General features: G+C 58.8%; 3 protein-coding genes across 3 annotated transcripts; 1 reads left to right on the forward strand and 2 right to left on the reverse strand.

Moving 5' to 3' along the window:
- Nucleotides 1-3,853: 3,853 nt before the first annotated feature.
- TRAVEDRAFT_58196 (uncharacterized protein) lies at nt 3,854-6,689 on the reverse strand (the record flags this gene model as incomplete). Its single annotated transcript, XM_008039356.1, has 5 exons — nt 3,854-4,726; nt 4,787-5,339; nt 5,380-5,496; nt 5,565-6,082; nt 6,560-6,689. 5 exons carry the CDS (start codon nt 6,687-6,689, stop codon nt 4,218-4,220), a joined length of 1,827 nt encoding a protein of 608 aa, XP_008037547.1. The 3' UTR covers nt 3,854-4,217.
- A 962-nt stretch (nt 6,690-7,651) lies between these two features.
- On the reverse strand, nt 7,652-9,750 carry TRAVEDRAFT_58197 (uncharacterized protein). Its single transcript, XM_008039357.1, has 4 exons — nt 9,414-9,750; nt 8,789-9,336; nt 8,011-8,727; nt 7,652-7,955 (listed from the first exon to the last, which is right to left on the reverse strand). Exons 2-3 carry the CDS (start codon nt 9,240-9,242, stop codon nt 8,048-8,050), a joined length of 1,134 nt encoding a protein of 377 aa, XP_008037548.1. The 5' UTR covers nt 9,243-9,336; nt 9,414-9,750; the 3' UTR covers nt 7,652-7,955; nt 8,011-8,047.
- Nucleotides 9,751-10,485: 735 nt separating this feature from the next.
- TRAVEDRAFT_19764 (uncharacterized protein) lies at nt 10,486-11,195 on the forward strand (the record flags this gene model as incomplete). Its single annotated transcript, XM_008038965.1, has 3 exons — nt 10,486-10,758; nt 10,820-11,083; nt 11,154-11,195. 3 exons carry the CDS (start codon nt 10,486-10,488, stop codon nt 11,193-11,195), a joined length of 579 nt encoding a protein of 192 aa, XP_008037156.1.
- Between the last annotated feature and the right edge of the window lie 4,791 nt (nt 11,196-15,986).

Here is a 15,986-nt window from a genome sequence, read left to right on the forward strand (position 1 = left end):
CCTCGTAGGGCTCCCTCGGAGTCCAAGGATGTCGGTGGTGCACTGGCAGTTCGGGACGCGGGGTGGGGCGCGGGAGACGCTGCAGCGCCTGGCTGCCGGTAAAGGGTCCAGGCTGCAAGGTGCGACGCCGTCCCCCGGGGCGGCTTGCCCGCGTTCGAACGTAATTGCGATGATTGCGATAATTGCGGCGAGGGTGAGACTTCGGGCGGCGTCGCCGCCGCCGCAACAGGACTTGCTGCGCGAATCGTCAGGCCGCGTCTGCGGGGTCTTCGCGTTCTGTGCGTTCTCCTGTAGAGATGACAACTTACGGGCAAGATAGCATCCGCGCGATAACCTTCCGAACCGAACGTCCGTCCCCGCCCCTCTTGAGCGCGGCGTGCCCAATCGCTGACGCCGGCGCCAGGAGAGGAAGAAGGGGAGGTGGCTTCGCTCCGGAAATGGGCTCGGCGCAGCAGAAGCAGGAGCGTGGGTGGGCACTTGACGCGGGTTCCCCGAACTAGGTCATTCCCGTCTCCCGCCCGACATACAGACATGAACTGCACCCTGGCCAGTTGAACAGAACCACCGAGGGCCCGACGGCGAGTGCTTTGCCACCGCCGCCGACTGTCGACGTGCCTGTTCAGGGGCCGACGAAGGTCTTCTAGCTTGGCAGCACTGTGTATCTCTGCTGCAGGCGGTGCGCCCGGGAGCTATCTTCATCCCCAGGACGGGGGTTTCTGGGTGTCTGTGGAAGCGTTTGCGCTCCTGTTCGGTGCCCTTGGTAGAGCTCGGCGTACACAATACGGAAACTAGGAGACCGCAAAGTCGGTAGGTTCGACGCATTATCCATCATCGACTGCCTCCACAATCACTCACCCTGGTTATGATCCTGTGGAGACGACGACAGCGTCAGTGGGAAGGTCTTCTGCTCAGCATCCGTCCACAAACCTTGTATACGCATCCCCTTGTGGACGACACGGACGCGAATGATGCCTGTCTGAGGTAGCGCATTATTCAGTGCGCACGGCTGGGCCCGCAGCGTTGACGCGCCGATGTCACCCACCATCAGGGAACACCATGGCCTGGCAAGGCGGGAGGCTGCCATCGACAGCTTGCGGGGGTGAGCCCGCCAACAGAACAAACCTATCCGGCACTCCGTGTACCACCGGTCGGGGCGAAAGGAGCAAGGAATAGACGCACGGCTGTGAGCTTAACGACTTCTGCATCAATGTATGTGGCGTCTGAGTGACACGCTCTCTTCCCCGCTTGCGCGCTGATAGGCCAGGTCGGGTGGGCCGGCGGCTTGATATGGGGGCTGCAGGGTCCAGGAAGGTCTGACAGACAACGGCACGCGCGCGGATGAACGAGGTCCATGTTAAACCAATACGCAGGACGAATTTCGACATACATGGATGGTTCAGTGCCGGCACCTTGGTCGTGCCTGGTCTCGGTACCCTGTCTATCGAACGGCTGCGACTGCCGCACGAAGTCGCAACGGAAGTATTGATGGTTGCGTATTGTCGCCCGCTGTGAACGTTCTTTCACAGCTCACCTGTCACACCCGGGTACGTCGCTTAGGATTGGGTTGTAAATCGCTCGGAGTTGAAGCCTGACGTGACATGCCAGGACTTTCGGGCGTGCGGCAGAGGCACGGCTTCGAGCTGTTTGGCGCTGTGTACGTACGTTCTGAAGTCATGAACGCTGGCCATCCAAACTCTGTCAACGCCCGAAGAGAATTCGAAGAAAAGAGGGCGCACACCCGACGAGGCACATCGCCGTACGTGCTGCCTCGCGTGTTCACACATTGCGTAGCCCTGGAGGTACGACAGATGAACTAATTAATTACGGCCTTCCATTGAAAGCGTTCAGGATCTGACTCATCTTAGTTTCGAAACCATGTTTACGCATTACGAGATATTCAGCTTCTTTAATATTGCAGCGGGGTATTGGACACCTAGGATAGAATCAGTCACCCGGATATCTGCCGGGAACATCGGCGAACGGGTGTCGTCAAGATTTCGACATGGAAGCGCAGCATGCCATGATGATAGATTTCTGGACGGTCTTAGCTGAAGTTAGCTGGTCTCGCATCCGTCCAAGAGAGCGACGAAGAGACTCACGCCATAGATGCAAGACCGACCCCATTACGGTCGATAGATGGACATCTGCGCGCGTCGGAAGTGACACGGCGACCGTCCGAATAGTTCTTCCGGCCGCCGACAGGAAGTGGTGCGAAGGCGCGAACTTTCTACCGTCACACATTGCGCTAGGTAGCATTGTGTCCTCTGTCTGGAGATGTGGACCCTCAGGCCACTGCTCGGTTGCGCTCGTCTGCACTGTCGGGTCAATACCGTAGCATGTCATGATCACTCCACTTGCATGCTGTCTCTGACCTATGGTGCCTTTACAATGTAAACCGGGACCGCATATCATCCACGGTGGCAGGGCTTCGGATAACACGAGGCGGATGAATGACGGCACCCTTCGTTCATCGACCCTGAGTCCGTGGTTCTGACCGCCGGCTTTTGCGTTACTAAAGCTGGATCGCTCATAAGCGAATTGTGGGTGAGTTTGGACCAAGATGAAGGAGTTATCACCGTAGAAGTATCCAATACTGGACCCTGTAAGCACTGTCTGACAGTGTGGGGTCCAGCCTGCGGAATGCTATGAAAGTAGCGGGTAACATAGCATCATCTCTGCCATATGCATTAGCCGCCACACCCGTTGCACATGGCAGAAACTCACAGAAAGCATCCGTGCGTTTCGTAGCACCGTATCCCAGGATCCCGCAAGTGTGGGACTGGCGAAGCCTCTCGTAGCAAAACCAATTCTTTTTCAGGTTACCCGTGCTAGTGGTGTTCATTTCCACCCATTGATGACGAGTCAGAGTGAAGCATGCGTGCCAAATGGTCGGGCAAGAGGACAGCTTATCTGACTTGTGAGTATTATAGGCACATTTGAGAGAAACAATTGGTCTTGTTACGGAGCCAGGTCGTGGTCGCGGTCAGAGTGGTCCCGACCGCGTTCCGACTCTGAGCTCATCCACTCGGAGCAGCACGGGCCGGCTCACGGTCCGACAGCGTCCGGTGTAACATCCGACGAACCTGCGGGACGCGCTTGTCTGAGTTCGCCCAAGACGACCTCCCACTAAACACACGATATCCGCAGGCCATGGGTCTGGATAGAAGAAGGACAGTTTTGAATAGCGTACGCGACTTCTTTGGGGCGTGTTATACGTGTGCAGCACCGAGCGCCGCGTTTGCACGCGTGCGTCTGCAGGCAACACCGGATCGCCGCCTCCGAATTGGAAAGAGAGTTGGTTGAGCTGGAGACTCGGGTACGTCACGAACCTTCTGTGCCTTTAAATACCACACTGTAACGTCTAGACCTCAGGGGAAGCTTAGGTCCACGTCCTGGCGAACTTGGGAAGTCAGCCCATGGGACTTGGTGTATATAGCTTGAACCGCTCACGAGTCACCAAAGTCCCGCCTTGGACGGTGTGCTGATCGCTATGTGTATCCAGTCCCACTGCCCATGACGCCGAGCGGAAAGTCTCCAGGGAATACAACCTCGAATGTAGAAGATCCTGCCGTGCTCTATCGGGCCAGCTCCTCCGGGCCTCGACACCTCGAAGACGCGTCCGTCGTACCGGCTCTTTTGCAAAATCGGCCCAACGTCTGAACATCTCCTAACTCGCTGGTAATCCTCTATGTAGTACGTACAGTTCGTTCGTGTCGGACATGCCATAGTCCTCGTCCTCCGCCGCGCGTGTGTGCGTCGGCCGCGGCACGCACTCCCGACCTCCCTTGCGCTCCTCGTCTTGCATCTTGCACGCGGGCGAAATTCGCTCGCCTTGCGATTACGTTCGCGCTTTCTCGCGCCTCTCGTGCACGCACGCGCTCGCCATACCCTCCGCGCCGCACCACTTCCCCCGCCATAGGACACGCGCGTTCTGGCGCGACCTCCACACGCACGGCCTGAGACGCGTCGCGCTCTGCTGCACGCGCAGACCCACTTGCACCTGTCCTGCCTTGCTGTGTACGCTCTGCTAGTGCTGGGAACGCACCTCCTCGCGTGAGCGCCGCGGCGTCGAGAGTCGCCTCGGGTTGCGTAGGGCACGGGTACACCTGGACTAGGGGCGGAGGTAATGGGATGGGCTCCGGCAAATAGCCATGGCTCTCGAGCAAGCGGAGGGGCGTGCATCGGCTCAAGCGCAGGTCGAGGTTGCCGACGATAACTCAGGCATCAGCGGGGAGGATGGAGAACTCGGGGTACTTCTTCTCGATCTCCCCCTTGAGAGCGTAGAAGGGAGTGATGTAGGTCTTCACTGTCTTGGTAGCTGGCCCTCCTCCGCCCGTCAGCAGACCAATGATACGACCGTCCCTGCCGACCACCATCGAGCCAGAGTCCCCTTCGCGGGAGAACTCGTCGTTCTCGCCCGTCTTGGTGTCATATGCGCAGACGATTATCTCGACCGCCTTCGCCTCGATGCCGCGCTCGGGATAATGGCGGGTAATTGACTCGAGCCCGTTCACGCGGCCGAAGGTGGTGCCGGTGCTACACCCATTCTTGACCGCCAGCAGCGTCTTGACGTTGTAGAGGTCGTAGTTCTGCGGGTCGCGGAATTCGGACTCACGCACGTAGTCCTCCACTCGAAGAAGCAATTCATCGGGAACATGGAAGTCACGCCGGTCGTGGTCTTGAGCGAACATGTAGTTTTCCCAATCAACAGCAGTCTTGTTGCCGCCTGCAGAGGGGTGGTATAACCGTCGGTAAAAAGTGTCAAAAGAAGAGAGAACCGACGAACCAACAAAGATCTGGTTGCCTTTAAAGTCCTTTATCTCCACCTGTTCGTCGTCAATCTGGACCAAGGCCCAGTCGTACATAAACCCGTCGCTGCCGACCTCGATCTTAGCACAGTGGAGAACGAATCCGCAAATGCGAGACACCATCGTGGTGTAGAACTTGGTGACATGGGAGTGGAGTTCGTTCGCTGCTCTGATCTTGTCCTTCGCCGCGGCGATCAAGTCAGTCAGCTCCTTTCGCTTCGCCGTGACACCAATAGCCTCGTTCTCTGCCGGCTTTGGGATCCTACCGAGGGACGTCTCCCAGCTGGCGATAGCCTTCGCCTGGTTGCCGATAAACTTCATGAAGGCCTCGACAGAGTCATCGAATGATCCGCTGCCGAGAAGGATGATGTCCTCGCGCGACTGGCTGTCAGACTTGCGCGTATACTCCTTGTTGTGAAAGAGTGGGGGCGGGTGGGCGACGTGCGCGCAGGTCAGGAGTACGGTGCGCTTGTCAGACTGGTCGGCGCTGAGGCGGAGGAACAAGCCACCGGTACCCTCGAAGTAAGGTGACTTGGAAGGAGCGATAGCAAGACCGAGGGTAGGGGTGAACGGCTCGAAGGCCGGGAATACCCTGCAATTCGTACGTCGGATCGAACCCCATGAGCTGCCCCTGGCGGCGGTAGACGGATTCTACGAATGCGACTTGGATCTCGGGGAAGCCGACTGTCTAGAATACGAAAGAAAAAATAAAAGACAAGGAAGGAAGTCACCGATTATTCGTTATTGTTTACTTACCTCAAGGATCCCCTCGACGACTTGAGCAGCAGCCACAGCAGCTTCATAGGCAAGGGAGAGTGGCTTCACGCTGATAGTGATAACAAAATCGCAGATCAAGTCCGCCTGACCTGCATTCGCGTAGGCGAGAGGATCAACCGCATTCCAGTCCACGTGGAGCGTCTCGAGCTCGGCGACGATGCGCCACGCAGTGTCGAGCCAGACCGGCGCAATGCCGTGTTCGTAGATGGGACGGGCGGCGCGCCTGATCTTTTGAGACTGAGGACCTTGGGCAACGGGCCACGCAGGCCCGGTTTTGTATACGCAGGGCGTGCCAGATCCGTAGAAGTCAGTGATAGCAGCCGGGTACGTAGCGAGTAGGTGAGCCATATGTTCCTCCTCGCTGACGAAGGAGGCGACCGTGTCGTCGGGAGACGAAGATGAAACATCAGGTAAGGCTGCGTCGGAGGCGTCGATCATGATGCAGGCTGCGAGGAAAGTTGGGTCAAGGTCGGTTTCGACAGCGAGTGAAAGCGACACTACAGAGGAAAAAGAGCGGTATCAGCTGGATACAAGAAGAGCAAACGCAGTGCTACCGGTATTTACTTTTGTCCGAAGCAGCGCAAGGGCCTGATGTGGTCGCGGTCGCGGTCAGAGTGAGCCTGAAGCCGCTCGGCCGATGTGACACTGGTGACCCATGTGAGGAGACGTGAGCGTGACACCGACGAACCTGCGGACGCGCTTGTCTTCCGCCCACGACGACCTCCGCCGTCCTCTTCTCCCACTAAACACGCGTCATCCACAGGCCATGGTCTGGACAGCAGAAGCACAGTTTGCAATAGTGTGCGCAACTTCTTTGGGGCGTGTTATACGTGTGCAGCACCGAGCGCCGCGTCTGCACGCGTGCATCTGCAGGCAACCGGATCGCCGCCTCCGAATTGGAAAGAGAGTTGGTTGAGCTGGAGACTCGGGTACGTCACGAACCTTCTGTGCCCTTAAATATCACACTGTAACACCTAGACCCCAGGGGAAGTTGCGATCCACGTCCTGGCGAACTTGGGAAGACCGCCCATGGGACTTGGTGCATACAAGTTGAACCGCCCACGAGCCACCACTTCCGCCTTGAACGAGTGTGCTGATCGCCATGCGTCTCACGCACTCCTGATATGCACGCAGAGCTGCCCGAACGCGAGGTGGGTGGGGCCCGCCAGTTAACCGTTCATATCCAGTCCCGCTGCCCACGACGCCGATCGGAAAGTCTCCAAGGAACACAACGTCGAATGTCGAAGATCCTGCTGTGCTCTATCGGGCCAGCTCTCCCGGGCCTCGACACCTCGAAGACGCTTCCGCCGCACCTCCCGGACCTGAGCCCATTCAAAGGCGCCGCCTCGTGCCCTTCCTCTCGCGGACGCACTGCACTGCAGCTCTGGGGACGGTCTGGCCTTGTACGTAGTAGCACGGGATATTCGCGGTCTGATGGGCCCCGCGCGATCGTCGACCTCGCTGGCTGGCCATGGCTGCCCGTCGGTATCTCCTGGAATGCCCAAGAATGCGCACGAAGGTCGCCACGCCTTGATTGCGCCGGGCGCGTGCCCTCGCTCGCCTCACATGACAGCCGGATACGGTGCGCGCGTCTCCTCCTATTCACAGGAGGGCAGTGTGCGACGCGCGTTCAACAGAGGTCAAACCACACAAGTCAAGGGTCGCGGGGAACGGGCTGAAGGCGAGTTTCGCCGAAGGTAACACTTACAGCATCCCTTGTCCTGTGCATTCAAATGGCGTAGGTCCAATTGCAGATCGGGATAGCGCAGCAGGGACTCAGTGAGTACAAATTCTCCGAACACCATCGGAGGCTCCCGCACAGCGTGGGTGCGATGTGGTTGGGATGACCGCACACGCGACACATGCAGGCTCGCAAACGGTCACCAGTGACGTGTAGAACAGGAGGCGCTGCCATCCATTGCATGTGTGAAGTGATCCGGCTACACGACGCCCGCGCGGGCGCCAGGCCGGGCGAGCAGGCATGCGAATGCTGGGTACGTAAGGGGTACAAAGACAGCGTCCTCGAGAAGCATAAGTGACAACGACAACGACGCGACGGCTCGACTGGGGGATGTGCGCGAGATGCGGGAAAGCGGGCTATGCAGGAATGATGATGGTTTGCGAATGCGGAAGACGTGGGGTGGGATGCATGTGGGATATCCGAGCGAAGCGATTGAATGAAGGGAGGGCGATGAGGGAGATCCATGAGTGAATGATGTGTGGGGAAGGCGTGTGTCACATGGGCATGACACCCGAGCCTGAGCGGGGGTTATCATACGTTAAGGGAGACCGGGAGAGGGCTGCAACCATGAACGAGTGGTGGAGGTGTTGTGGCGGTCGAGCAATGTCGAGCAATACGATTAGCTTGGCCTGATGACGAGCAAGGTCAGTTCGGTGGCGAATGCCAGGCAGCAAGACTACTCACCATATGATGGTATAATACAGAGAGTACAATCATAATTTCAGTGCGTCTCGCAAGGGCCGAACTCGATGACCCAGTACTTCTCGGGGCTGCGCCTCTCGTTGAGTGGCCGCATCAACCCGTGGAACACAGTGTTCCCCTCGAGCAGATCGACGAAGCGGATCCCCTCATACTGCTCCGCCAATGGCACCGCGCGATGGCTGTCCTGGCATCTGCGCACGAATGCCGTCTCGACGCGTTTCAGCTGCGCTACCGTGGGGATCAAGTCCGACCGCTCGTCCGGCGTCAAGACCCTGTCGAAGAACTCATAGATCGCGTCGAAGACCTCGCCACATCGCACGGTCGACCCGTCTTTCGCGGCGATATGGATCACCGCGCCTGGTATCTTGTCGTACTTGATGGTCATACTCGACAGGTTGCCGTTGCTGGCTGGCTTAGCCAGCGCGTCCTTGATCTTGCTCCCCCTCGTAACTTTGGGCGGCATCTCCGAGTAGTCGCGAATCTTGATAGTGGATGGCGGCTTCGTGATGTCGAAGTAAAGCCGTTGGCGGGGGTATCGATTAGCTGGGTTCCATGGCCGCTCAACTGGTGGCAGCAGCTGCCAATGTAGGGAGAGCGGCACGTCCTGGGTAGGACGATTAGACGCGGACGATGCTGATCGAGGCGAGTGAATCGGTGGTGGCGTCCAGCTGGAGGCCTCGGATGGGGCGGCGGTGGCGGCTATATCCACGTGACATAATGAGCGCCAGCGTACGCGCGCACGAAGGGGACGGAGACGTACGACGTGGAGGCTTCAGGATGCCCTTGATCGGGGGCTTGAGCATGTCCGGCGTCGGGGGCAGGACAGCGTTCATGACCGTCGTCGACGGTGTTATGGGGACGTACGCACGGCGCGGGGTGGGCTTCACGATGTCCACCGAAGGCGAGGACGTCCGACGCGAGCGGGACTTCTTCTCTAACGCGGGGTCCGGTGACGAGTAGCGCGAGATGTCGGCGTAGGCGTCCTGTGGCGTCCCCGACCTCTTCCCAGAGAGCTTCGATGGCGCGCGGTATGCGATAGGGCTCGAGCGTGGCGAGGGCGTGGTCGGAGATGGGGAGCTGCAGCTTGAGCTTCCCGATGAGGACCAACTCTGACCCGGCGGGGAGTCCACCGAGAGCTCGGGGAGCGGCACGGGCAGGTGCTTCGGTGCGCTGGGAGGGCTCAATGAGGCCATCATCTTCTTAAGCAGACCCATAGTGACAGTACTAGACGTGGCAGAGGCAGCTAGAGGGTCACTGGTCGAGCCGAGGTAGAGGGGAGACCAGTCGTGGAGGGTCGTAAAGAGATCGCTGCGGGGGGATCGTGTAAGTCCGATGGGCGAGGCGTGGGGTAGATATGGGAAAGGGGAGTGCGGGGCGATACGCACTGTACAAGGTTGTGGCCAGACACTGGGCGTCCGTGGCGGGAACGGAAGAGGACGAGGACCCCGACGCACCTCGCTCCGAGCACTTATGGACCGGAGGGGCCCCTCGCAGAGAAGCGCTTGCCAGGGAGGAGGCGAACGAGGAGAAGGGAACGGCGAGCTCATCTGCGGGGGCGCAATATAGTCTCGCCTCGCCTCCGCCACGAGGCATCCTGCTCTCCACGCCCCTTCCATAACCGGCCCGCGTGCTCGCCCGGCGCCTCGCCACAAATCACCTGATCCTCCCGCCTGTTGATCTCTGTTGATCGGTGTAGGTCCACGCCACATTGCTCGACGATCCTGCGCCCAGCCACGCAACATACGACCTGCGCGGGGCGCTGCGCATGCAGATAGACTTATCGCCCACCCTCCACGCGCATTTGCGCCCGCGCATAGACGGGACTGCGTGCTACCGCCCGGGCGCACCGTGGGACCTTGTGGCGACTTCGCCGCCGCACAGTTGGGGCGCGATCAAAGCCTGAGTGCATCCCAGTGGCACGCGCAGCTCGGGGCAGAGCGCATGCGAAGCCACGTCCGAGCGTCCGTCTTCCGTTCCGGGGTGCGGACCTGGAGGGGAGCCGCGCAGTCGCGTGTCAGCGTGCGTTCTACCGAACGGAGAGAATACGTACGAGGCCCGTTCCGCTGCCTTCTGGGCACCCCGTGCCTTGCGTGCTGCGGCTCGGACACGTCCCAGGCTAGTGCGGAGGCAGTTCCGTAGTCTAGAGGCCCACAGTCCTAGGGTGCAAAGCTCATCATTCCGAGATAGGCAGGAGCGGGCGGCTCGGAGAAGGCATGGGCACGGGGAAGAAGCAGCGCATTACGTTCCTAATTGGGTGAGGAATCCTTCTTTCCGCCCTGCCCCGCTTCCTGAGCACCCACATTTCATTTCTAGAGCGCAATGGTGTCCTAGGATCAAGCTGATAACGATGGGCTGTGAGCGATGAACAGCGATAGAAGTCGAACTAGCATTGCCCACTTACTACATAGGATGCGCTGGCCCACGCTGGATGGGGGCCAACATCCCCATTGCACCGCCATGTACAAGAGTCTGGCGTGGACGCCAGCACGCGAACAGGCTCTCCAGAGACGCACCCGAGCCAAGCTCCAGGCCCGACGCCCACGGCACAAGAAACAGGAGCACGAATACGCTCGGGCGGAGGCTCGGAGGCAGTATCGGGAGAAAAAAGGCATATCGGGCCCCGTCGACCTCTGGCTCGCCACAAAGCTCGCACAGGGCATCGCTGACGACATCGAGTCCCCTGTGACCCCCGATGAGGTGCAGTGTTCGGTGCACGTCTGCCGCATCCCGGTATGTTTTGTGCGGAAGCGAGCACGTCTGCCGTACGCTTACGAACACTGTCGCGGAGCAGAACCCGGAGCCGGACGAATACTTCGTTGATCCCGACACGTTCGTCCTGCACCTGACGGTCAGGAGCGCGCCGCGCAGCTTCCAAGAAGGTGCACTCGAGTCCGAGAGACGCGTCGTGCTCGGACAGTACACAGGCGACCCTGCAGACTGGGACGCCCCGGACTGGACGACGCTTCCCGCGGGCAAGGCGGTGGTCTTCCAGGAAAACGCCACCGCGGTCGCGAACCTAATACAGCGCACGGGGCCCTGCGCGGACCAGACCACGGTGCGTACGCAGCACACACCCAGCGCGTCTGCCTGGACTGATTCGTGCCTTGTGTGTCTGCCCACGCCAGGCACTCGCGGATTCGCTCGCTGCAGTGCGACTGGACGGTTGATCGACGGGAGAAGGCGGCGAGTTGCGCACGATGTCGAGCCGCAGGCCGGGTCAGCTAGGCGTTCGCACGGGGGGCGTGTAGGGGAAGCAGCAGCCACCGTCGAGCACATGAGCAGTGGGGCGGAAACGTGGGTTCTGATGGAGGAATACAGCACGATTGCACGATACGCGTTGGCCGGAGGCCCCATCTCGCAAGAGGCAAGTCGGGAACGGAGGGCTGGGCTCAGCAGCAGAGCCAGAGGGCAGCACGGGAAGAGAGCAGCGGAGCCCGTGGGGACGGAGAGCGTCAACGATAGCAGCGTGAGCGGGCGATCCTCAGCGACGAGAGGATAAGGGAGGATGCGATTGGTTGAAAGACCGGAGATGTGCTTGATTCTCTTCATCATGCGCAACAGAGCTGGCATCGGTACGCACCTGGGGGATTGGGGGTGGTCATGCCTGGCCATGCGTGCGGCATGCACCGACATTTCAAAACCTTGCCCTCCGGGATGCCGGGCAGATAGAGCCAGAAGGACAGTGGGATCGATCGGACGCTGCACGCACCTTCTCGGAGTTGCGGGGGTGCTGCTGACCCATGGCACAATACAGTGTCCGGCAGCAGCCCCAGGGTTATGTGTAATGCACATACGCGATAGCCGGGCACGGCGCAGCTTAGGTTCGAGCTCCAAGAGATATGGTTGAGTTCAAATATATCTATGAACAGGGTTGGCAGGAACAGGTGGTTCGCGTGTGGAGACAGTCGCAACCATCGCGCTTGTGACGAAGATGGACCGACGCAGAAGATAGATGCAACCGCAGAACGCAAAAAGCCCCTATGTGTTTAGCCAGAGAGGTGGAGACTAGTGACGGAAAGTTGCGACGGTGGATGCGGCGAAGACGGTGGCGCGTGCAATATCGCAGCTAGCTGGTGGGCCTGGCGAGCACGAAGCTACTGCAGGCGAGTAGATGGGGTGAGGGTGACGAGAGTGGCGGGCGGGCGAGGGAGCGAAGGGCGCGAAGGGCGCGCGGGCGCGGGCAGGCGAGGGCGCGAAGAGCGGGCAGGCGAGGGCGCGAAGAGCGAGCGAGGGCGAGGGGGAGCACGAGAGCGGGCGGCCGGGCAGTGGGCGGGTACGCGAAAGGGCGGGACGCGAGAAGGCGGGTACGCGAGAAGGCGGGTACGCGAGGCGGGGTGTGCGAATAAGCGAGGGGGCGGGGTGTGCGAATAAGCGAGAAGGCGGGAATGGGCGGGAGGAGGCCGCCCCTGCACCAAAGATGCCGAACGCGTGCTCAGCGGGGATACCGCTGAGCAGCGCAACGCCCGGGGAGGGGGGCGTCGACGAGGGGGAAAGGGAGAGGAGGTGGGAGTATATATCAGAGGGCAGGCGCCGGGGTTTGCCCGATTGGGATGTCTTTAGGCGCTTCAAGTTTGCCCGATTTGGAACGTTGGGTTGAATCGCCTCACAGAGTATTAGGCGGCGAAATCCAATCCGTTCTGGGGCAGTTTAACCCAAAGGATTCCAAGAACGGTTATCCCCCGGTCGTTGCCTGCGCCCTGGGCGGGCGCGCCGCAGCGGCAGACTCTGGACACCACAGAGACTTTGCGCTGCGACCACCACCATCTCGTCTTTCTGTCCGCGGCCCCGCGTCCAACCCGCGCCGCGTCCAACCCGCGCCGCCTCCCTAACCCTGTACGTCTACACCCTACCCTGTGTCTGCTTAACACGTCCTCGCGCGCGCATGGTCCTGTGTGAGCTACCTACCTCTTCGCCCGTCCCCACTACGCTCCGGCTCTGCCCTGTGTGCTTACCGCGGTGAGCAATCCGTCGCCATAAATAATCACCATGCTGATCATTTGTTATAACTTTTCAGAGATCTCTCTCAAGTGCATCTCCCATACTCCTGTACAAATGTAGGTCTCAGCCGCTTTCCTAGTGTTTGTATGCTCATTGTACAATTATCCGCCAGGTTGTGCGCCACCGCCATGCATAGCTGCTGCCTATGCGATGGAATACGGGAAGTGCGATTGGTGAGTTATTGCATTTCTACCCTAGATCAGAGTACTAATGACCAAGAAGTGGCTCAAAGCTCGCCACCAGGGCTGTTGGCGTCCAAATAAGGTGAGTCAATGATCGGCTGTTATATGTGTTCATAAGGCACGTAGTACGATGCAAAAGGTGCAGAAAGCGGACCTCATCCAGTGCCGCTCGTCTCATGTGATTTGACTGACCATATTGAATGTTGTACATTCAACATTCAATCACGGTCTGTATTCAGAGGTAGTGTAGTTCTGTATAGACATTACAAGTGCGTCAATATATTACGACACGAGCATCGGCTCGATGATCACTTATGTATGCTTTGAAATTTAGTAAATAACTGATAGGTGTGGTTGTGACGTCCAATAAGTATAACAATACGGAGTCAGAACACCTGCACATCCTAAAATAACACAAATGTGCGATATCTGACTCCGCGCTCGCCACCGATGATATGGGCATACATTTTAGTTCAATACGTACTACTAGTTCACAGGACTGAGGTTGGCGAGTGGATGCGGAGGTTTGTGTACTATAGTACGGGGAGACACGACTTAAAACAAACCGCCGCAGTGTTAAACGGGACAAGCCTCAAGCTTCAAGTACGATGTAACGAACGCAGATTGAGGCCGTTGAGCCACGGAAGCCTAACCTACAGGTCAGGAGGTTGCAATTGTCGGACGGTCCCACTGGTACTATCACGCATCTGAGGATGATGCGAGTTGGGCTCAAGGCGGGCACGCATGCACCCCGGCCCTCGTGTGAGGCCTAGATAACAGTAGATAACGCGCTCATCGCTCGGGTCTACGAGTACCCTGCACACACTGCGCAAGGTATTGATATATTTTATGAGCAATGCTTACGCGGTAGTGAGATCATAAGCCAGCCTTAGTCACTACTGACTCCGTACTAGCAGTCAGACATCATCCGCACCAGTGGTACCTGTTCCCATACGTACGCAGATGAAGTGAGTAGTATGCGACTGTCTGTACTACTGTGAGCGTTCAACCTGCCCGCTGCGCCCTCAGCGCGGTAATACCTGGTGCGAGCACGTGTCCGCCTCTCGCCCCCCTCGCGTTGCGGACCTGGTATAAGTAGTAGGTTACTGGCAAATGGTCTCCCTACGTTATCATTCCATACCACGTTCCCCACCCGTGTCCGCTCGCATCGTACTTACTCGATTCGTTATTCATTTGTTCGTCGCCCTAGTACTTATCGCGCGCCCGCCCACCTCACTGGCAGTCCCACGTAACCCACATCCGAGTCTCACTGAGATTAAGTCGCGCTCATATATACATGCTGTGGCTGCGTTTATTCCGGCGTGTATAAGTTGCTGCTTCAGCGACCGACCATACCCACTTATTCAGCGTACATCAAATATATGCCGGCCTAGTGCAAGCGGGTAGCTGTAGTAGCGATTCGGAACGAGCGTCCTGCACCGGACGAGAATGCATATACTAGTAATACTTAATATCAGCGGCGAAGTGTTTGATACAGACTCACTGGAGCACCTGCGAGCGTGGCCTAACGAGTGCGTTCGGCCGAGCGCAACTTTGAACGAACAGCATTGAGTATACTATTGCTACGAGACACTGCTGCCATGCCAGTGAGTGGCGTGTTGCACAGGCTAGTATACAACGAGCGGGAACACAACTTATAATAATATAATCTAGACGGGCAGTATATACTAGACGGCTCGCATCGTCTCAAGCTGAGCTCCGAGCATAACTTCGTGTGTGGTGCCGGAAGTCAGATGAGCATTTGTAGAGATATATTGAGTAGAATGTCGGGACATGTCTAACGTACATACATGCACCGGGACTAACTATATAAACGTACTGAGAGCGCTGGTGTGCTGCATACCAACCGCCCGCCGAATGCTACACATAGTATCTACTTGTACCGCATTCATTACCTTTAACATAACATGCCGGCATCACCTTTGCGGCCTCCTCCTAGACCTGACAGTGACGTGCACAAGTGTTAGCCATCCGAGCCATAGTATATCAACACTTACTTACCGTCAAGGGCAAAGTACCCTGGGAGAGCTGATCACAGCGACGGATATGATAGGTATCATAGACGATGAAATATCCTGTAAAAGTCCCTGATTAGCCATAAGGACATCGTAATAGCTAGTTCGTGGTTGACGCACCTTGGGATGAATCGCAACAGGCTGCATGTTGAGGTGGGAAGGAGAAAAACACATCCTAGAAAGGCTACATATGGCGGGGATGAGTACGGGTGAAAAGCGGCATGTTGGTGCACATACCAAGGGCGGCAGATAGGCGGCAGCTCACGAAGGGGCGGCCGCTGCAGAGAGCCGCTTCACTGACAAGAACTACGTGCATAGAGGCAACGGGCTGAGGGGCGGCGACGCAGACGGGAAGATGCGTGCGCATAAGTTCCACATCAGGCAGCGAGAGCAGAGCGAGCGAGGGGAGTGGGCGGGCAGGCGAGGGCGAAGGGAGTGGGCGGGGGCGGGGGCGCGGAGAGCGGGCGGGCATGGAGAGCAGCGAACGGGCGAGGGTGACGAGAGTGGCGGGCGGGCGAGGGAGCGAAGGGCGCGAAGGGCGCGAAGGGCGCGAAGGGCGCGCGGGCGCGGGCAGGCGAGGGCGCGAAGAGCGGGCAGGCGAGGGCGCGAAGAGCGAGCGAGGGCGAGGGGGAGCACGAGAGCGGGCGGCCGGGCAGTGGGCGGGTACGCGAAAGGGCGGGACGCGAGAAGGCGGGTACGCGAGAAGGCGGGTACGCGAGGCGGGGTGTGCGAATAAGCGAGG

Source organism: Trametes versicolor (assembly GCF_000271585.1).
Source record: "Trametes versicolor FP-101664 SS1 unplaced genomic scaffold TRAVEscaffold_5, whole genome shotgun sequence".
In the NCBI taxonomy this organism is placed as follows: Eukaryota; Fungi; Basidiomycota; class Agaricomycetes; order Polyporales; family Polyporaceae; genus Trametes; species Trametes versicolor.